This window comes from Amblyraja radiata, chromosome 1, assembly GCF_010909765.2.
Source record: "Amblyraja radiata isolate CabotCenter1 chromosome 1, sAmbRad1.1.pri, whole genome shotgun sequence".
In the NCBI taxonomy this organism is placed as follows: domain Eukaryota; kingdom Metazoa; phylum Chordata; class Chondrichthyes; order Rajiformes; family Rajidae; genus Amblyraja; species Amblyraja radiata.
The window spans coordinates 115,392,758-115,415,007 of record NC_045956.1 but is presented as its reverse complement, the minus strand read 5'-3'; the positions used below and the strand labels follow the sequence as shown (position 1 = coordinate 115,415,007).

At 42.3% G+C, this 22,250-nt stretch overlaps 1 protein-coding gene across 2 annotated transcripts in view; it reads right to left on the bottom strand.

Annotated features, from left to right (window-relative positions):
* zdhhc2 (zinc finger DHHC-type palmitoyltransferase 2) overlaps positions 1-22,250 on the bottom strand; it is a 70,469-nt gene that overhangs the window by 30,575 nt on the left and 17,644 nt on the right. For both annotated transcript variants that reach the window (XM_033029307.1, XM_033029299.1), the window contains exons 4-8: positions 18,912-19,032; positions 17,451-17,520; positions 16,178-16,210; positions 12,481-12,601; positions 2,634-2,766 (exon numbers count right to left, since the gene is read on the bottom strand). In XM_033029307.1, the coding sequence (XP_032885198.1) occupies positions 2,634-2,766; positions 12,481-12,601; positions 16,178-16,210; positions 17,451-17,520; positions 18,912-19,032 (478 nt within the window). The remainder of the gene's footprint in view (positions 1-2,633; positions 2,767-12,480; positions 12,602-16,177; positions 16,211-17,450; positions 17,521-18,911; positions 19,033-22,250) is intronic.

The following is a 22,250-nucleotide window of genomic DNA, read 5'->3' as shown; positions in this document are numbered from 1 at the left end:
GCCGTTCGGCCCTTCGAGCCATTCAATATGATCATGGCTAATCATTTAAATTCAGTACCCCATTCCTGTTTTTTTCCCCATATCCCTTGATTCCTTTAGCCCTAAGAGCTAAATCTAACTTTCTCTTGAAAACATTCAGTGAATGGGCCTCCACTGCCTTCTGTGACAGAGAATTCCACAGATTCACAACTCTGGTGAAAAAGTTTTTCCTCATCTCAACCCTAAATGGCCTACCCTTATTCTTAATCTGTGACCCCTGGTTCTGGAATCCCCCAACATCGGGAATTTTTTTTTCTGCATCTAGCCTGTCCAATTCTTTAAAAATTTTATATGTTTCTTCAAGATCCCCTCACATCCTTCATAAGGTTGGTTTTATAACTACAGGAAATTAGTTAGTGAGCCAGATGGAATTTAAATCATAAACATATCGAAACTCAGTGGAGGAATTGTGAACGGTAGGTTGATAAGGTTAAGAGTGGTGGGAGTGTCTTGTGTAACAGGTTGAAATTTATTGAGGGTGGAGGATTTAAATCAACCTGAAAAAATGATTGAAATTGACAAGGGTATGGATGAGAACATATGCTTTCTAAACATGAAAGGTGGACACAAAATACTGGAGTAACTCAGCGGGCAGGTAGCATCTCTGGAGAGATGGAATGGGTGATGTTTCGGGTCAAGACCCTTCTTCAGACTGATTTCAAGAGTGCAAAAGAAAGGATGTTCATAAGCGATAGGAGCAGAAATAGGCCATTTGGCCCATCAAGTCTACTCCACCATTCAATCATGGCAGATCAATCTTTTCCTCTCAACCTCATTCTCGTCTTTTCCCCATAACCCTAACACCCGTACTAATCAAGAATCTATGAATCTCTGCGTTAACAATATCCATTGTTATCGCAAGGCTCGGTGCTGGGACCGCAGCTCTTTACAATATATGTTAATGATTTAGATGAAGGGATTACAAGTAACGTTAGCAAATTTGTGGATGACATAAAGCTGGGTGGCAGTGTGAACTGTGAGGAGGATGCTATGAGAATGCAGGGTGACTTGGACAGATTGGGTGAGTGGGCAGATGCATGGCAGATGCAGTTTAATGTGGATAAATGTGAGGTTATCCACTTTGGTAGCAAATACAGGAAGGCAGATTATTATCTAAATGGTGTCAAGTTGGAAAAATGGGAAGTACAATGGGATCTGGGGGGTCCTTGTTCATCAGTCAATGAAAGTAAGCATGCAGGTACAGCAGGCAGTGAAGAGAGCGAATGGCATATTGGCCTTCATAACAAGAGGTGTTGAGTAAAGGAGTAGAGGTCCTTCTGCAGTTGTATAGGGCCCTAGTGAGACCACACCTGGAGTATTGTGTGCAGCTTTGGTCCCCAAATTTGAGGAAAGACATTCTTGCTATTGAGGGAGTGCAGCGTAGGTTCACAAGGTTAATTCCCGGGATGGCGGAATTGTCATATGCTGAGAGAATGGAGCGACTGGGCTTGTATACTCTGGATTAGAAGGATGAGAGGATATCTTATTGAAACATATAAGATTATTAAGTGTTTGGACATGCTAGAGGCAGGAAACATGTTCCCGATGTTGGTGGAGTCCATAACCAGGCGCCACATTTTACGAATAAGGGGTAAGCCATTTAGAACGGAGATGAGGAAACACTTTTTCACACAGAGAGTTGTGAGTCTGTGAAATTCTCTGCCTTAGAGGGCGGAGGAGGCCGGTTCTCTGGATACTTTCAAGAGAGAGCTAGATAGGGCTCTTAAAGATAGTGGAGTCAGGGTATATGGGGAGAAGGCAGGATTAATCGATAATCAGCCATGATCACATTGAATGGCGGTGCTGCTTCGAAGGGCCTAATGGTTTACTGCTGCACCTATTGTCTATTGTCATTTATTTGGCCTCCACAGCCTTCTGTGGCATGGATGTTCAGAACACCTCTGCAGATGCATGGCCCATTTTGGACACTACACTGCAGAAAGGATACAAGGCCTAAGAGACGTTGCTGAAGAGTGACAAGAAATGGTATCAGTGATAAAAGACCAATCACATCGAATGACTAGAGAGACTGACCATTCTACTCACCAAAGTAAATGTACCATGTCACATGTTGTATTTTTATTAGAACTAAATCAACTCCTCTGTTACAAAAGCAATCTTTCCCTGTTACTACTATATTACTACTCAGAGATTGGGAGTGGAGATAGCACTATTGGTCTCTGTGCTGTACCTGTTTGAATTCTGCTGGTGCAATGGCATAGAGAATGACTGGTCTTCACAATGTCTCATCCTGACTGACCAGTTTTAATTTCATTGCAGGTACAGGTACCTGGTGAACTTTGAGTCTGGCTGGAAAGAGCAGGAGACAGTCACCAGGTCAGGAAGAGAGGTTTTGATGCATACAGGTTTCCCTGTGGACTTTGTCACAATGACCCTAAAGCTTTGAGAACAACGGCTATGTTACTGTGCACAATATTGCTGCAGCCGTGCAAACTCAAAATATGAAAACATCACAAAGTTACATTGAGATCACCTCATTTTTTCTATGTTATTGGTTAACCAAATTTTCACAAACCTTACTGTTTAAAAATTCAACAGCTCAAATAGATCATTGTCGAGAATTTTTATCTTACCCAATGTAGACCTGTTTTTACTGACTAACCAGCAGTGATAGCCAAACAAAGAGGACAGGCTGATGGAAAACATTGCAGCTGCAAAGAACAGGAACATGATGTGGAACTTTGCTTGGGTATCTGGCAAACCATTCTGGGGAATAAAAACAAAAAGGTAACAGTACACTGTGAACATAGAAAACAAGGTTGTACCTGCTGTGCGTAATTTTGAAACTACATACTACAGCAACAGTGTTTAAGAAGGAACTGCAGATGCTGGAAAATTGAAGGTAGACAAAAATGCTGGAGAAACCCTGTGGGTGCAGCAGCATCTATGGAGCGAAGGAAATATGCAACGTTTCGGGCCGAAACCCTTCTTCAGACTGATGTGGGGTGGGGTGGGGGGGGGGCAAGGAGAAGAAAGGAGAAAGGAAGAAGCAGAGCCCGAGGGCTGAGGGAGAGCTGAGAAAGGGAGTTGACAGCAAGGGCTACCGGAGGACATTTCCGATGCCATTTTCTCACCAGGGTCTCTTCCATACCCCGTATGCATCGGAAATGTCCTCATTCTTCTGGGACAGGGGGATCCCCTCCGCTACTATAGATGAGGCTCTCACCAGGGTCTCTTCCATACCCTGTAATACTGCTCTCTCTCCCCATCCCCCCACTCGTAAAAAGGGCAGAGTCCCCCTAGTCTTCACCTTTCACACCACTAGTCGTCACATACACCAAATAGTCCTCCGTCAGTTTCACCACCTCCAACGTGACCCCACCACTCACCACATCTCCCCCCCCCCCCGTCTGCTTTCCGCAAAGATCGCTCCCTCCGTAACTCTCTGGTCAATTCTTCCCTTCCCTCCAGCACCACCCCCTCCCCGGGCACTTTCCCTTGCAACCGCAAGAGATGCTACACTTGTCCCTTTACCTCCCCACTCGACTGCATTCAAGGACCCAAACATTCGTTCCAGGTGCGCCTGCATCTCCTCCAACCACATCTATTGCATCCGCTGCTCTAGATGTCAGCTGATCTACATCGGTGAGACCAAGCATAGGCTTAGCGATCGTTTCGTCGAACACCTCCGCTTGGTCCGCTTTAACCAACCTGATCTCCCGGTGGCTCAGCACTTCAACTCCCCCTCCCATTCCGAATCCGACCTCTCTGGCCTGGGTCTCCTCCATGGTCAGAGTGAGCACCACCAGAAATTGGAGGAGCAGCACCTCACATTCCGCTTGGGCAGTTTGCACCCTAGCGGCATAAACATTGACTTATCCAATTTCCGGTAGCTCTTGCTGTCTCCTCCCCTTCTCAGCTCTCCCTCAGCCCTTGGGCTCCTCCTCTTCCATTCTCCTTTCTTCTCCCCCCCCCCCCCCCACCCCACATGAGTCTGAAGAAGGGTTTCGGCCCGAAACGTTGCCTATTTCCTTCGCTCCATAGATGCTGCTGCACCCACTGAGTTTCTCCAGCATTTTTGTCGACTACAGCAACAGATCTGGTTTTAATGTTTTCCCATCTTTTTCAGGCATATAAGGAGCAAGAATAGGCCATTCCACTATGCAAGACATTCTACTAATTTGTACCTCAACTACAACCAACTGACCTCTGATTAATAAACATAAACATCCTACGCTCAAAAGAAACCTATTTATGGCTCATAACAATTTCAATTAACCCAGCAGTTATTATCCTTTAGATGAGAGTATGAAAGAGTTCCAGATTTCCTCTGTTGTTAGTGAAAATGTGCCTCCTGCATTCAATTCTGAATGGTATAAAATCTAGTTCTGATTGCTCCATGAATCAAAATCTCAATGTCCATATCCTTTAAACAAAGATCATTTCGACTAGATTATTCTCTAACATTGTCCTCTTCATGACCTAATCTTGCAAGATTTAGAGCAGGTCTAATCTGTCCATTTCTGCTCCCTTCTAAGTGAGGAATTCACTTTAAAAGTGAGAAGCCTAAAATCTGAAACACTGCAAGGAGAATCGAGAACTATTGGACATACAGTATGTTTAAGGTGTGTGTGTGTGGGTGGGGGGGGGAGGAGATTTAATGGGAACCTAAGGGGTAATTATTTATACAACGGGTGATAAGTGTATGGAACAAGCTACTGGAGGAGGTATTTGGGGCAGGTAATATCGCAATATTTAAGAAACATTTCGACAGGTACATGGATAAGGTAGTAATAGAGCACGCCAAAAGCAGGCAGGTGGGAGTAATGTAGATCAGGCATGTTGATCGACGTGGGCAAGTTGAGCCGGAGAGCCCGTTTCCGTGCTGTATGACTGTGACTCACTATGACTGCAATTAGTGAGGTTAAACCTGGACCTCGCCACTGCCATCACCACAGCATGTTGTTTGCACAATCATGAGATGAAACATGTTACTGTCAATGCTCCTTCCTAAAAAGTTACAATTTAGTTTGACGTGTACTTTCCTTTGAAAGCTAATGAAGTTAAGAGAGGTCAATTGTGTTTTGGAACCTAAGAATGGAAATGAATATAAAAGCGCTAAAATTATACACTTATCAGGAATCTTAGCCTAGACAGGCTTAGCCTTAGCCTAGACAGAAGCCTTAGCCTTCCCCCTCCCATTTCATCTGTGCATTAATTGCCTCATATTGTGTTTTGTATTGAATTCTGTCTTTACTTTGTGTACTAGTCATGTCTCTACTATTTATTTAATTCCCCTTACATGTTTTTCCTCTACCTGCTAAATTTTTGTAAGGTGTCCTTGAGACTCTTGAAAGGCGCCCATAAATAAAATTTATTATTATTATTATTATATCTATTTCCATAACGTTGTTCTTCCCACATCATTGGGATCAGTTGTTCGTTCAGTCACTTTGCAAATATAAATAATACAAAAACAGATGGAAGAACACTGCTCTGAAGCATTTTGTCAGGCTAGTGTATTTTCTTGCAATTTGCTACAGTATGCTATAGTTGCATTTGGTATATCTCCACATATTTGTCCAGTGTTAGCATTACTGGTACCAACAAACATTGGATGGACATCATTTGAAGTGAGTCTTTTGTGAAAATTGTGTCAAATGTGCAATGATAATCTTGGCCAGATATCCTTGGAAGATCATGAATGGAAGAGCATTTTTTGAACAGTGATCACATCCATGCATGTTTTAAGATGAATAAGGATAAGTCTGGACCTTGGACGAAGATACTAAATCAGAATAAGGCAGGTTACAGCATTATTAGATAAGAGTTAGTGAGAGTTAATTGGGAGTAGCTATTATTGGGTAAACCTTAAGTGGGGAAAAAAAGACACAAAGTGCTGGAGTAAATCAACGGGTCAGGCAGCAACTCTGGGGAACATGGATAGGGGATGTTTAAGAAGGAACTGCAGATGCTGGAAAATCGAAGGTGCACAAAAATGCTGGTGAAACTCAGCGGGTGCAGCAGCATCTATGATAGGGGATATTTCAGGTCGGGATTCTTCTTCAGATTGATTGTGGTGGGGAAGGTGGGGGTGAAATCTGGAAAGGAGTGGCAGCACAGTGGCATAGCAGTAGAGTTGCTGCCTTACAGTCCAAGAGTCCCTGGTTCGATCCTGAATGTGGTGTTGTCTGTATGGAGTTAGCATGTACTGCCTGTGACCACATGGGTTATCTCCGGGTGCTCCATTTTCCTCCCACATTCTAAAAACACGCAAGTTTGTAGGTTAATTGGCATCTGTAAAAATTGTCTCTACTGTGTAGGGTAGAACTAGTGTACAGGTGATTGATGGTCGGCATGGACTCAGTGGGCCGAAGAGTCTGTTTCCATGCTGTTTCTCTAAAATTAAAACTAACAAAGTCTGGCAAGTGATAAGTGGATATAGGTGAGGCGGATATTTGATGGGCAGATGGTTAGACAAAGGCCAAAGTTGAAAAGACAAAAAGTGTGAGATAAAGATAGAAGAATTATAAATTGTGAAGCCGGAGGAAGAAGTGTAGGTGGAAGTGGAAGGGGAAGGTAGAAATGGGTGTGAGTCCAATAGAGGCACAGGGAAGAGAGGGGGGGGAAAGGGTGGGGAGTGGGAAAGGAGGGTGGGGTGTTTTGCACATTATTTACCGAAAATTAGTGAATTCAATGTAAATACCATTGGGTTGCGAGCCAATCCAGCAAAATATGAGATGCTGTTCCTCAAGTATGTTGTGGCCTCATTCTGCAGACCAACAGCAAGTGTTCAATATGGAACAAAGGTTTCTTGATTAAGTTGGTCATGTGTGGATTCCTGATGCCATTTTTGTGAAGAGTGGCATACTGGTGGTTGTCTTTTCTATCAGATTCAAAGATAATTCTGCATCTCTGCTATCACAATTTAAACTGTGTTGCCATTGGGATATATAACTGTTCTAAAGGTATCACAAATACATCACAAATGCAGGTTGCTGAAGTTGAATGCTTAAACTGCAAATTCACCAGATTTCTTGCCTGCTTAGATAGCTAATAGAAGGTGACATAACCTTCTTTGATAAGTCCTACATGTTCTCTAGCTGTAAAGTGTTTAGAACTGACTGCATGCAGGATGACACTAAAGCCAGCAAAAACAAAAATAGTATTGGGTTAGCACAGCTTACAGCAACAACACGACCACCATATCACACTATTTCAACATTACCAAAGAGGCAGAGACTATTTTGCTCCAATAAGTTTGCTGCAGCATTATAAATCAAAAATGGAGTGTGTTAAAATGGTGCTAATCGATAATCAATTTCTGTCAGGGAAATGGGGCCGATCAAGAATTTGGATTCCTACCCAATATTCCTTCAGGCGCTTAATTAGAATTCCATCCTTGAAAAGAGGGACGTCATCAAAAGAGGTGAAAGTGGATGGAGGAAATCAATAAAAATAGAACAAGTTAGAATTGATAAAATAAACAAATCAAGAAATAACCAGAGAAAGTGCCTTATGTCGACAGCTAAAAATGCTTGTGTTTATAGAAGCACCTTTTGCAACCTCAGGCTCTCTCAATATGCCTTCCAGTCATGGAAATAGTGTTTAAAGTGCATTTATTGCCATACTGCAGGAAAGTTAGCAGCCAATTTGTGCACAGCAAGCTTCCACAACAGCAATGCCAGATTGATCTACAATTTAGACCTCCCACTTCCTCCAAGTCGAAGAATTAGCTATGGGCACCCGCATGGGTCCCAGCTATGCCTGCTTCTTTGTAGGGTACGTTGAACAATCCCAGTTCCAGGTGCACACTGGCCCTATCACCAAACTCTATCTCCGTTACATTGATGACTACATCAGTGCTACCTCCTGCACCCATGCAGAGCTCATGGACTTCATCAATTTCACCACCAATTTTCATCCTGCACTCAAATTTACTTGGGCCATCTCTGACACCTCCCTCCCCTTTCTTGATCTCACAGTCTCCATCACAAGAAATAGACTATTGATTGATGTCTATTACAAACACACTGACTCCCACAACTATCTCGACTACACTTCTTCCCACCCTGCTTCCTACAAAGACTTTATCCCCTACTCCCAATTCCTCCGTCTACACCGCACCTGCTCCCAAGATGAGGTGTTCCATACTAGAACATCCGAGATGTCCTCATTCTCTAGGGAATGGGGGTTCCCCTTTCCCATCATAAATCAGGCCCTCACTCGTGTCTCCTCTGTACCCTGCAGCTCCGCCCTTGCCCCCCCTCCCCAAAGTCGCAACAGAGACAGAGTTCCCCTACTCCATAGCTTCCATCCCATCAGCCGTCGCATACAACACATCATCCTCCAAAATTTCCGCTACCTCCAATGGGATCCCACCACTAGCCACATTTTCCCATCTCCACGCCTTTCCGCCTTCCGCAGAAACCATTCTCTCCGCAACTCCTTGATTAACTCATCCCATCCCATCCCACCCAAACCACCCCCTCCCCGGGTACCTTCTCCTGCAACCGCAACACTTGTCACTATACCCCCTCCCTCGACTCCGTCCAGGGACCCCGATAGTCCTTTCAAGTAAGACAGAGGTTCACTTGCACCACCTCCAACCTCATCTACTGTATCTGTTGTTCAAGATGTGGGCTCTTATACATCGGCGAGAACAAACGCAGACTGGGCGATCATTTCATGGAACACCTTCGCTCAGAGTGAATCAACCTGATTTCCCGGTTGCTGGACACTTTAATTTTCCTTCCCATTCCTACACAGACCTTTCTGTCCTCAGTCTCCTCCATTGTCAGAGTGAGGCTAAATGCAAATTGGAGGAACGACATCTCATATTTTGCTTGGGCAGCTTACAGCCCAGTTGTATGAATATTGATTTCTCTCACTTCAGGTAGCCCCGGCATTCCCTCTCTCCCTATCCCTCCCCCACCCAAGTTGTACTAGCTTCTCATTTTCATCCTACAAACAGCTTACAATGGCCTGGTTCCTTTATCATCCTTTTTTGCATATCTTTCATTCAATGTTCTTTATCTCTCCACATCACCGTCTATATCTCTCGTTTCCTTTATCCCTAACCAGTCTGAAGAAGGGTCTCCACCCAAAACGTCACCCATTCCTTCTCTCCAGAGATGCTGCCTGTACTCCAGCTTTTTGTGTCTATCTTTGATCTACAATGTTCCCTTTGTAGATGTTGGTTGAGTGGAACAATATGTCTAGACACTGGGAAGAAATACCTGCTTTTCAAAATAATACCACTGAATCATTTATGTTCAAAAGGAAAGGTGGAGGGATAGGGGTGGGAAGAGAGGGTGGATATAGAACAAGATGAAGTCACAAAAAAACACAAATTTGGTTTCTTGTCAAATCCTATAATCAGACTCAGAATCAGAATAAAGCATTCTGATTCTGATTCTGATTATGGGATTTTAAACCACATGTCTGATTACTGTTCAGAACATAAGAAACAAAAGTGGCTCGCACTGTGGAAAACAAAATTAGAATTCCATGTGAATAATTGTACATAAAAGTTCCATATATTATCTTGTTTTTTTAATATATTAGACTGCAATGGGATTAATTAAATGGAGCCACTGGTCGTTTCCTACACACTGATGCATATTGAATGTATAGATCCAAAATTATAGGAATCTTATTCCTATTTTCATACTGTTCATATAGTTTAAAGTGTGTGAAATATATTTGGTCTAACAAGATTCCTTAAAAGAAAGAGGTTGTGAAGGAAATTTGTTTTATTTGTTAAGGAGAGTCTAGGACTAGAGGTCATAGCCTCAGAATTAAAGGATGTTCTTTTAGGAAGGAGATGAGGAGGAATTTCTTTAGTCAGATGGTGGTGAATCTGTGGAAACCTTTGCCACAGAAGGCTGTGGAGGCCAAGTCAATGGATATATTTAAGGCAGAGATAGATAGATTTTTGATTAATACGGGTGTCAGAAGTTATGGGGAGAAGGCAGGATAGATGGGGTTAGGAGGGAGAGAGCCATGATTGAATGGAGAAGTAGACTTGATGGGCTGAATGTCCTAATTCAGCTCCTATCACTTATGATCTTACGAAAACATAAAATGTAAATTTTCCTACTAGGTCTTCTGAAATAAGCCATATGTATGTGGTCCCAAAAGACTGCATCACAATAAATCATCATCATCATCATAGTTGAAAACATCAACAGGCACGGTGCCTTACAATGCTATGTACGACAGTGATCGCAATGTCTACTGGTGTGGATGGCCGTTGGCTCGCTAGGAGCTCATCCGGCCTTTAACAGGTCTTGTTTTTGGTCCTGCTGGGGGTCCACAGCCCCCTCCTCACCTGGCAAACCAGGTGGGGGAGACGGTTTAGTCGCCAACTACGCGACCATGGAGCAGGTAGCACGGGATTACATGGTACCCATGGCGGAGAGAACTCCCCCCGACCTGACTTGCAGTCACAATAAACTGCAAGTTCGAAGTGTCCTACCTAATACATTCATTACTAGCATAGTTACTTTTTACATTACCTCAACGGGGAAACAGAATATTCGGCAGGGTGAAGGAACAAGAGTCAATCTTTTAAAAGAAAACAGATAGTTTAATGTTTCACCACTCTTAAATTTCTTAGTCAGGCTTCGGATGCACTAGCTGCCCGGGTCTACCGACAAAAATGGCTTTATTTAAAGATTTCTGCCATTGCATCAATGATGCACATTCTCCCAGAATTTATCAGGAAATATGTTAACTTTAGACCAAATCCCTGTGGCTTAATCCAGTACCGCAGTATGGTTCATAAGTTCATGGGGCAGAATTAGGCCATTCGGCCCATCAAGTCTACTCCGCCATTCAATCATGGCTAATCTCTCTATCCCTTTTCAACCCATTCTCCTGCCTTTGCCCATAACCCCTGACACCCTTGCACCAGTGAAGGTCATCACCATTATTAATTTTAATATGTCTGGATCTTTCCAGACAAAGCATCAAGTCACCCATGCCATATTAGCCCAGGTGTTTTCCACAAATATATCGTGATTAATGGTTCTCAAATTAGATGGGTTCCAATGGGTGGAAGGGCTATGCGATACTGAAAGTCCCAGATGACAACTTTTTCAGGTTCATCAATATGAAATAAATTATTTAAAAAACCACTGAAAAGCATACATTTCTAATCATCATTATAAAATCATGAGAGAAATAAATCGAGTAGAAACACAGAGTCTCTTGCCCAGAGTAGGTGAATCGAGGACCTGAGGACATAGGTTTAAGGGAAAAGATTTAATAGGAATCTGAGTGGTAACTTTTTCACACGAAGGGTAGTGGGTGTATGGAACAAGCTGCCAGAGGAGGTAGTTGAGTCAGGGACTATCACAACGTTTGAGAAACAGTTAGACCGGTACATGAATAGGACAAGTTTGGAGGGATATAGGCCAAATGTGGGAAGGTGTGACTAGTGTAGCTGAGACATTGGCCGGTGTGGGCAAGTTGGGCCAAAGGGCCCGTTTCCGCACTGTATCACTCTATGACTCTATGACTCTCGGTGATGGAATGAGTTCCCTCTTTAAAGGCATAAAGAGACCTACAATGCTGTCCATTATGTTACAACCAGAAAAAGTTAATTCAGGCCTCAGTTTTGCCTCACATCCATCAATACTATGAGGCCCTTTTTCTTCATGTGACTTCTATCTCATAAAGGTTCATTACTGTAATATTAACAAATTACCTATCATGGGAATGACTCTCACTGGCAGTGGAAATTACAATGAATTACAATAATATGGCTAACAACGTTTGATTCAAGAATAAGGGCTGGACAACACAGCAGCAACACTAAGCCTTGTTCTCATGTCAAGGGAAGGTGGCACTGCTGTAGAACTGGAGGCTCCAAGATATTTGCCCCATGGTCGTGTGGAACATATTTAAAATTGGAATGAATGGTTCCATTAGTTTGTGAATCCACAAACAAACGAAAGATCATTAAGAAATCGCAGAAGATATCAAATAATAAAATGACACTCATTTTCATTGCTATTTCTGGAAGTTGGCTGTGTGAAAAGTTTCAGTTTACTGTATATCAAAATAAATCAACAAATGTTATGAAAACACGATACATTTTATATAGTTTTCATTTTGGTGCTTTTATCTAAAACCCCCTTTCCTATTGCACTTTAATTTGTAAATTATCAACAGATTTCTGTACAGATCTAAAATTTCTTAAAGAGATTTAATCTCTGGATTGGTTCTAATTTATTTAGGTAGAAAGAAAATTATGCATTTAAATTCAAAACCACACTAGAATGATTGCTAAGTAATTGACTGTTTCATCCATTTCATTTGCAGCTTTGACAAATAAATGACTTCTGAAATATTCTGAGCTTTATCTCTTGAAATTTAATCGTACAATCAATTAGATTGTGTGAACAGTTATTTCCCAGAAAAATACCATCCTTTTCTAGAGTAATTGTACACAGGCAGACATGTTAAACTTACCATCCAAAACTTGATAAAATACTGCAGATCGGTAGCCACGATAAATACACAGTAAAGCAGTGAGTAAGCCAAGAAAAGGAAGAAAAACTTGTAGTTGGAGAAACCAACGCAGTTGTTCACCCTGGAAACAAGTAAACAATTTCTTCGTGAAAATGTTATTCTTTTAAAGAAAAAAATCAGGATGCTGAAGTCACTAAAGAACGAACAAATTACCGAAATGCAAGGAAAGAAAAATAGGTGAGGCAAAACAGACGGATGACACATGAGTCAACGTGTGAGGCCCTAGCAACTTCAATACGACGTGAAACTTCCTCAATTCATTGTTCAAGGATTAGTTCAATCCTTAACATCGACTTTGTCTAAGAATTACTAAAAACATCACATATGGGATACTTCTTAAGTAATAGGAGGTAGACAAAAATGCTGGAGAAACACAGCTGGTGAGGCAGCATCTACGGAGAGGAATAGGCGATGTTTCGGGTCGAGACCTTTCTTCTTAAGTAATATTTTGTTTGTAATGCATCAGTAATAATGGCGTTTGTAATGCAACAGTTTTTCATGTTTATCAATGAAATATTGTAATAGTTCCAGGGCAAACTAAAAGTACAGCAGGAATAAAGAATGGTTCACACAAAAGGAGTGACTCAGCTGGTCAAGCAGCATCTCTAGCGAACATGGATAGGTGACGTTTCGGGTCAGGATCCTTCTTGTCTTAAACTAGCATCTGCATTTCTTCTTTCTACATTTTGACCTCTCCATTGAGTCTGAAGAAGGGTCCCAACCTGAAACATCACCTATCCGTGGTCTCTGAAGATGCTGCTTGACCCACGGATTGCGCCAGCACTTTGTGCTTTAAGATTTCAGCAGAATGCTGCAGATTTTATACAGACAGATCTTTTATTGGACTGATGATTTGTGTCCAACCTTGCATATCTGCATACGGCATCCTGTTTCCATCATCGGTCAGAGTTATGACTGCTTCTGTGTTCTCTTCCAGAAGGAAGAGAAGAAAGGGGAGGTAGATGTTACAATTTTTCACAACATATGGATGAAGGCTAGGAATAGGGAAAAAATTAAAAATGTAAAAGGCAACTTCAACTGCCCTGTATGCGACTTGTGGTCATTCTGGCAGTTGTTTGCTGCGTATACCCTGTGTTGGAGCAGTGGCAACACAGAGGTGACAGACCTTGTTATAATATTTAAACCAGGTACCCAAAAGGCTATTGATAATTATTTCATGGGAATGATTAGGTCAAAATGCAGGTGGTGATATTTAGATTAACTGATATGAGATAAATGATCAGGAGTGTTCCACAGGACCCTCAAGGACATAATGGGGAATACGCTCCAATCTTTATCAGTGTGGAGAGAGTGTCCAGCTTTAGGTTTCTGGGCACACACATCTCAGAGGACCTCACATGGTCCACCAACACCGCTGCGCTGGTCAAGAAGGCACAGCAACGACTGTTCTTCCTGAGAACACTGAAAAAGACTGGTCTGCCCCAACAGCTGCTGACAACCTTCTACCGCTGCACCACAGAGAGCATCCTAACATATGGCATCTCTGTGTGGTATCTCAGCTGCACGGAGGCGGAGAGGAGAGCTCTTCAGCGGGTCGTCCACAGAGCGCAGAAGATAATTGGGACACAGCTACCAGCCTTGGAGGGCATCTACTACACAAGGTGCCTCAGGAAGGCCATCAGCGTTCACAAAGACTCCTCACACCCTTGCAATAGTCTGTTCGAACTCCTACCATCCGGCAGATGTTGCAAGGCCTTCTACGCCCGTACCTCCAGACTTAGGAACAGCTTCATCCCCAGAGCTAGAGCTGCTCTGAACCGGCCCTGCTGAGTGCCCCCCATGAACTGTCTCCCTCGGATGGTCACGTCACACATCGACCTGGTACAGACCTATTTGCACTTTATACTGCTTTAACTGTATTTTTTTTTAACTTGTTTCTCTGGTTGTGTCTAAATTTTTAGCTAATACATCGGATGGAAGCTGCATACCAAATCTCGTTGTACCTCTGTGCAATGACAATAAAATATATTATTATTATTATTATCAAGGAAACCTATTGCTGACACTGAGCGCTCCTCCCTGTTACAATCAGATGATCACCACCCCCACTCCCCATGCATCTGACCAACCGCCTGCCTTCAATCATCCAGCACCCTAACAACTGGCCACTGCCACTTTCCCCAGAATCTTGCAATAACACCCATTCCCTCCAGTTTCCAGTATGTAATTCCCTTTTCCTGAGCTCCAATCTAAAGACTCTACGGTTGACTCCACTATCAAACTATATCCCTCCCCAAATATCAAGCCCACATTCACTGAGATTCCGAACAAGGAACTACATGCATCTCTAAAGCAATACAAGATAAACTATTGAAAGGTTATATAACCAGCTGGGAATTACTTCTGGGGACATGAACATCGAATTCTCCCAGGTACACAAAATTGCTGGGGAAGCTCAGCGGGTGCAGCAGCATCTATGGAGCGAAGGAAATAGGCGACGTTTCGGGCCGAAACCCTTCTTCAGACTCAGTGGCGGGCGGGCGTAGAAGGCCTTGTAACATCGAATTCTCCCAATTTTGTTAGTCCTTGCTGTCTCCTCCCCTTCCTCAGCCCTCCTACTGTCTCCTCCCATCCCCCAGCCTTCGGGCTCCTCCTCCTTTTTCCTTTCTTCTCCCCGCCCCCCCACCCCCGATCAGTCTGAAGAAGGGTTTCGGCCCGAAACGTTGCCTATTTCCTTCGCTCCATAGATACTGCTGCACCCGCTGAGTTTCTCCAGCTTTTTTGTGTACCTGGGAATTACTTTAGTCCTGTCGTAGCTTTTTGCAAAGTACTAGGCTCAGCAGTGTACTAAGTAGAATGTCAAGTTTTCAAGCGATCTTGTTCAGTCAGAAAGAATGTCCGGAGAGTTAAATGGAATCAATGCAGGAGAATGCAATTTGTCATGTGGGATGAATGGGTTTAGTTTCCCAGGGATAGAGGTTAAGCAAACAATCTGACAACTGAGAATGTAGAAGGATAGAGCGAGGTCATGATGGGGTAAATCTGAAATATACATCTGTGTACATGTAGGTGTATCATTTGGTATCAAATCTCTATGACACTAAGGAAAGATATGAAAATAAAAATAGGTGAACCCACATTGATCCTGAGGGAACTGCAGTTACAGTGTAGTTGTGGTGAAGTCTTTGAAGTAAATTGTCTGTTTACAACTGGATATTTGTGAGAGAAAACAGGCAAGTGCAGCCTCATCTGATGAAGGAGAGGCATTGGAGAGGATTGCTGTGGATCAACATACCAATGAGTCGAGAGGTTGTAACCTTGACTAGAGCGATTTCTGTGCTGTAGCAAGCCCAGAAAGCTGGCTGGATAAGATTCATTCAGAAAGGTTGTTATGAATTTGGAAAGGAGCAACATGATCATGGACTTTAGATGTTGGAGACTAGAAGGTGTTTTGCAAGAACTGAAGGATTTACTGTTTTTGAGGTGGTGAGTTCTGATGGCTGTTTAATAAAGGAGGGGACCATTACCAGGGAGAGGAAACTGTTAATAATGGACTGTTTTGAGAAATTATGTTTTGAGAACATATTCTGAAAAATTGAGTTATTATCTGAAGCCATAATATTTCATGAAGCAGCTAGTTTGAGGTTAAACACAGAAAATACACAATTGTACATACCAGGGACAGTGATGGTCCATCTTCAAAATGCATCTGTTGAATACAAAGTATAATTAAATGTAAGATTTCACAAAGCCCCATAAATCAATGACCATTGCCTAAATATTTAAGTCAGGTGGAAATTTCAGTCATTGACAGTAACACTGTTACATGTGCCTCACTATGTGAAGGTTCATCAGTGTGCTTAATTATAGTGTTTTAGTGGACCCACATAAGAACTAGGAGCACAAATGCGTCATACAACCCTGAAGCTTCCTCTCTCGTTTATTATTACAGGTGGTTCTGTACTTTATCCACTTTCCCACATACTCTCCCTATCAAATTTGCAGAGAAATCTGGACAGGAGACAAAATTGTTTGGCATCCCACAACAGTTGTACAAACAAATGGGTTATGAATATCTCAAATCATGACAAGTCTTAGATCCCTCACAACGTTTATAAAACATATCCGTTGCATGTCAAGGAGATTAGAATTATTAATGAGAAGTATTTGATTACATGTTTAGACTTTAGAGGTACAACATGGAAACAGACCCTTCAGTACACTGAGGCCACACCGACCTGCGATCACCCCATACACTAGAACTATCCTACATACTCGGGACAATTTACAATTTACAGAAGCCAATTAATCTACAAACCTGCTTGTCTTTAGTGTGGGAGGAAACCGGTGGTCCCAGAGAAAACCCACGGGGAGAATGTACAAACTCTGTACAGACAGCGCCCGTAATCAGGTTCAAACCTGGGTCTCTGGCACTGCAAGGCAGCAACTGTACCGCCACGTCACTGCGCCATCCATGTCTTCTGAAGCAAAGGCTAAGTTGCCCTGGGAATTTATTATTATTTGCCTGCTTTTCACCCATAAACCGCTAAACCTTTCCTTTCCATGTACCGGTCCATGTGTCCTTTAAATGCTGTCTTGCCTCAACCACCTTCTCAGGCAGTGTGTTCCATATAGCTTATAATGGCAGATCTCTATACCTAAACGGCATCAGTCCACCTGAACGGTAACATGTAGAAAAGGCTCCAAGCATTAAATATATAAATAAATATATAATCTAAGAAAGACACATAATTATCATGGTATCGCGCATCAAAAGAGTTTACGTTATAATAATAATCATGGCAGCTTAGAGTTGCTTTATAAAGCTGTATTCACACCAACACATGTGACAACAATGTAACATGTCATGGATAACAGAGTTAAGGTAAGTTCAACAAAGAATGCATTGAACAGTTTGGCACATCATGGAAGAGTGAATAAATGCTTACTTGTCACAAACCGAGCAGTGATGACAGCGATCTGGCTTCACAAGTTGACATCTATCGCAGTATCGAATTGCTTTGGAAACAATGCTATACATAAATATATGGGACAAAAATCTGGACAAAGACAATACTGTAGAAATGCTAAATTACATTAATCCATTTCTTCAATGTCATCAATCTGAAAAAGGCATTGAAATTACATAACAGTCTGAAGAAGGGTTTCGGCCCGAAACGTCGCCTATTTCCTTCGCTCCATAGATGCTGCTGCACCCGCTGAGTTTCCCCAGCAATTTTGTGTACCTATTGAAATTACGCTTTGATACAAGCATGTGAATACTTATCGTATTTTAACAAATTTTGATTTTCAAATGGTGAATGGATTAAATCTTCATTAATTGATTACATCTACTAAAATAGGGGATAAAGGAATTTCATATTAAACATTTGAGAGCTAGCATTGCACTTTGTAATTACAAAGCGAGAGATAATTATGATCCAAGCTGTGTGATTTATCTTAATACTGTAGATATATTTTCTCACTTAAGAGTCATAAAGTCATACAGCTTGGAAACTGACCTTTCGGCCCATCTTGCTCACGCCGAACAACATGTCCCACCTACACTACTCCCACCTACCTGTGCTTGGCCCATATCCCTCTAAACCTATCATATCCATGTACCTGTCTAAATGTTTCTTAAACATTGCGATAGTACCTGCCTCAACTACCTCCTCCAGCAGCTCATCCCATAAACCCATCACCCTTTGTGCAAAAGGTATTCCCGAGGTTCCGATTAAGGTTAGTTACCTAAAATTGATGGTCAATATTTATACCATTTGGTTATAAGCTACTCAGTGGAATATGAGGTGTTGCTCATCCAGCTTGTGTGTGGTCTCACTCTGTCAATGGTGGATGCCCATGACAAAAAGGTTAGTACGGGAATGGGAATGGTTAGCAACTGGGAGATCTATCAGGGATTGCTGGATCAAGTGCAAGTGTTTGCTGTGTCTGCGCTTGGTCTCGCTGATGTACAGGAGGCCACATGCAGTAGATGAGGTTAGATGGAGGTGGACATGAACCTCTTTCTCACCTGGAAGGACAGCTGGTCCCTGGATGTACGTGAGGGAGGAGGTTTAAGGGCTGGTGTTACAAATCCACCACCAGCCGCAGCTTCCCATCCCCACCCCTTTCTGCTTTCCGCAGAGACCGCTCCTTCTGCAACTTCCTGGTTCACATTCCTATGCACCCAGGTACTTTCCCCTGCAATCATTTCATGCTTCTCTCTTCTTTGAGGCTGTGTGTCCTGCAGAGTATTTCCATCATTTTTTGCCTTTATTCATTTCTAGAATTACTGTAATAGCTTTCAGCCATAAGTGCGGTTTAATCAAACAGCATCTTAGATACCAGAATGCAATCAGACCCAAGTATGTCTAGCAGAACATTGCCAATCTTAATTTGCTTTTTACCTCCAGATAAGGTTCTTGTGTAGATGGGCAATTCCTTGGCCATTCGTCTGAAGACTTCCTGGTGACCTTCACCCCTATCCCCACGTTCTATTTGTTCCCGGTCTGTGTATGAAAGGTGGAACTGTGGATAATAATAGTAATAAAAAATGTATTTAAGAATCTAAATTCCTATCACCTCAGAATAACTTAAGTGAATCAATTTGGTTTCAATCTCCGTTGCAGCTTGTGCTCTGCAGTATTTTAAGAAATCTCATTCCGAATGACATAGCAGACTGTGACTGTCTCATAAAGATCTATGAATTCAATGATCATATTCATGGAATTTATAAAGCATGTATAAACTGGTCATCTTTAATTCACTATTTATATCACAATTACTTATTTCAATGTGCCTCCTCGTATTTCAGTAGGAGGCATGGACAAAATTTGTTGTCATTTCTAGTGTGATGTCCCAGGATTAATGGTAGTTGTTGGAGAACTAATAGAACTAGCTCCGCATGCAAGATGCACACAGCAATGCACAAAGGACTCTTCAACATCGTCCCCTGAAGCGTGTGGGGGGCGGGGGCGGGGGGGGGGGCTATCATCTGCAGGTTCTTCTCCAAGTTTCACACATACCAAGGAATTATGTCTATAGATCCTTCAATGTCACTGCCTCAAATTCATGATTTACTTTAAATTTTAGGGTATCTTCACTAAGCATCTCACCAATATCCCATCAAGAACGATTAAGAATAGGCAATAAATTGTATGAATAAAGATCAAAGTACCCCACATTATAACAAGTCTGGGGGATTTGGATTGGATAAGATAGCTCAATTATAAACACAACTCGCAGTGGAGCTGGTTTCAACCTGAGTGTTACATTTTAAACCAAATTATTATTTGGTATTTTAATACGTTATCTGATCCATCTGACCCTGCACATCGACACAGTCACATAAAAGGCTTAGCAATGCTTTTATTTCCTTGGAAGGTTGAGGAAATTTGGTTTGTCAATGAATTCTCCATCAAGCCTCCACAGATGTAGGGTGTAAAGCATATTGACTGGTTACATCACAGCCTGGTTTGGCAACTCAAATGCCCAGGAATAAAGGAGACTACAGAAGGTGGGAGATTCTGGCCATTCCATCACCGATACTGATCTCCCCACCATCAAAGACATTTATAAAAGGCACTGTCTTAAAAAGACAGCTAGTATCATCAAAGACCCCACCACCACAGCTGCACTCTCATTTTGCTGCCACCATTGGGAAGGTACAGGAGGCTGAAAACTGTGACTGCCAGGTTTCAGAACAGCTTCTTCCAAGCAGCTTGAACATGACATAACACAATGTTAGCAGCTATGACTTTTTATGGACTGTATCTTTGGTTTGCACGATAAATATTTTTGCAGTATTATGGTTACATAGTATTATTGTTATTATTTTATATATTTTGGATTGTTATATATTATCTCTGAGTTACTGGAATTACAACTTGCTATAACATTTAACTTGCTGTTAAAATACAGCAAGTAGGAGTTTCATTGACCCGTTGTCAGTAGACAATTAAACACTCCTGATCTTCTTGTGGAAAGATGAGGCACAAAACAACTGTGGTTGCTCTTGGAACTTTAGATGCCATATCTTGATTATGCTCGCACTTGTCTGATTTATCTCCAGTTTATCTGCAACCCTTTCTGAATCCTTGGGTACCTTTCCAGTTGATTTCTCTCAATCTATTCCGACACATTTTGTGTGGGATTATTAAAGACTAATGTTTGAAGTTATGTAAATATCCAAAGATTAAAATGTCCCTTTTAAAAAAAGTAACACTCTTCAGCAACTAGGATGGTTGAAAACCATAAAGATTCCGCACCTACTGTGAGTGGTTGACTGCAACAAACAGAATCGCAACTTACTGTCACTGGCAGGCCAGGGATTAATCAGCAGAACTAGATGAATCGATTAAAGGAAACTGTCTGCGGGTATTTAGTGTGACTGGGAAATAGTCAGAAACTTTAAAAAAAATAGAAACGGTAAGCATGGATGAGAAGGGGAGATTTAAAAGGAGATTTACGAATCAAGTTTTTATCTACAGAGAGTAGGAAGTAGAGGAAGTGTTGGAAACAGATATAATTGCAACAGTTAAGACGCATTTAGACAGGCAGGGAATCAATGGATATAGACCATGTGAAGACAAAGGGGATTAGCTTAATTTGGACTCATGGATGGCATTGGAGATGTTGATCTGAAGGCCCTATTCTTGTGCTGTACTGTTCAATAGACAATAGACAACAGGTGCAGGCATAGGCCCTTTGAGCCAGCACCGCCATTCACTGTGATAATGGCTGATCATCCACAATCTGTACCCCGTTCCTGCCTTCTCCCCATATCCCTCGACTCCGCTATCTTTAAGAGCTCTATCTAACTCTCTCTTGAAAGCATCCAGAGAATTAGCCTCCACTGCCTTCTGAGGCAGAGAATTCCACAGATTCACAACTCTCTGAGTGAAAAAGTTTTTCCTCATCTCCGTTCTAACTAGGGAGCTAACTAGGGACGCTGCATTGAAGGCGCCTCTGCCTTCAATGCAGCGGCGGGCTGCCCGTAGCGGCGACTGCGGAGGGCTCTGGAGGCCCCGACCACGGGTGAACATCAGAGGGAGAGACTGACTTTGGTGCCTTCCCTCACAGTGGGAAACATTTGATTCTGCTGTGTGGGGATGTTTTATGTTGAACTCTATCATGTTGTGTTCTTTATTTTATTGTATGGCTGTATGGTGATCACATTTCACTGTGCCAACTGGCACATGTGACAAATACATGTATCTTGTATCTTGTAACTGGCCTACCCCTTATTCTTAAACTGTGGCCCCTGGTTCTGGACTCCCCTGACATTGGGAACATGTTTCATGCCTCAAGCGTGTCCAATCCCTTAATAATCTTACATGTTTCAATAAGATCTCCTCTCATCCTTCTAAATTCCAGTGTATACAAGCCCAGTCGCTCCATTCTATCAACATATGACAGTCCCACCATCCCGGGAATTCATCTCGTGAACCTACGCTGCACTCCCTCAATAGCAAAAACGTCCTTCCTCAAATTTGGAGACCAAAGCTGCACACAGTACTCCAGGTGTGGTCTCAGTGGGACCTGTACAACTGCAAAAGGACCTCTTTGCTCCTATACTCAACTCCTCTTGTTATGAAGGCCAACATGCCATTAGCTTTCTTCACTGCCTGCTCTACCTGCATGCTTACTTTCAGTGACTGACTGACCCCCAGGTCTCGTTGTACTTCCCCTCTTCCCATCTTGACACCATTCAGATAATAATCTGCCTTCCTGTTTTTGCCACCAAA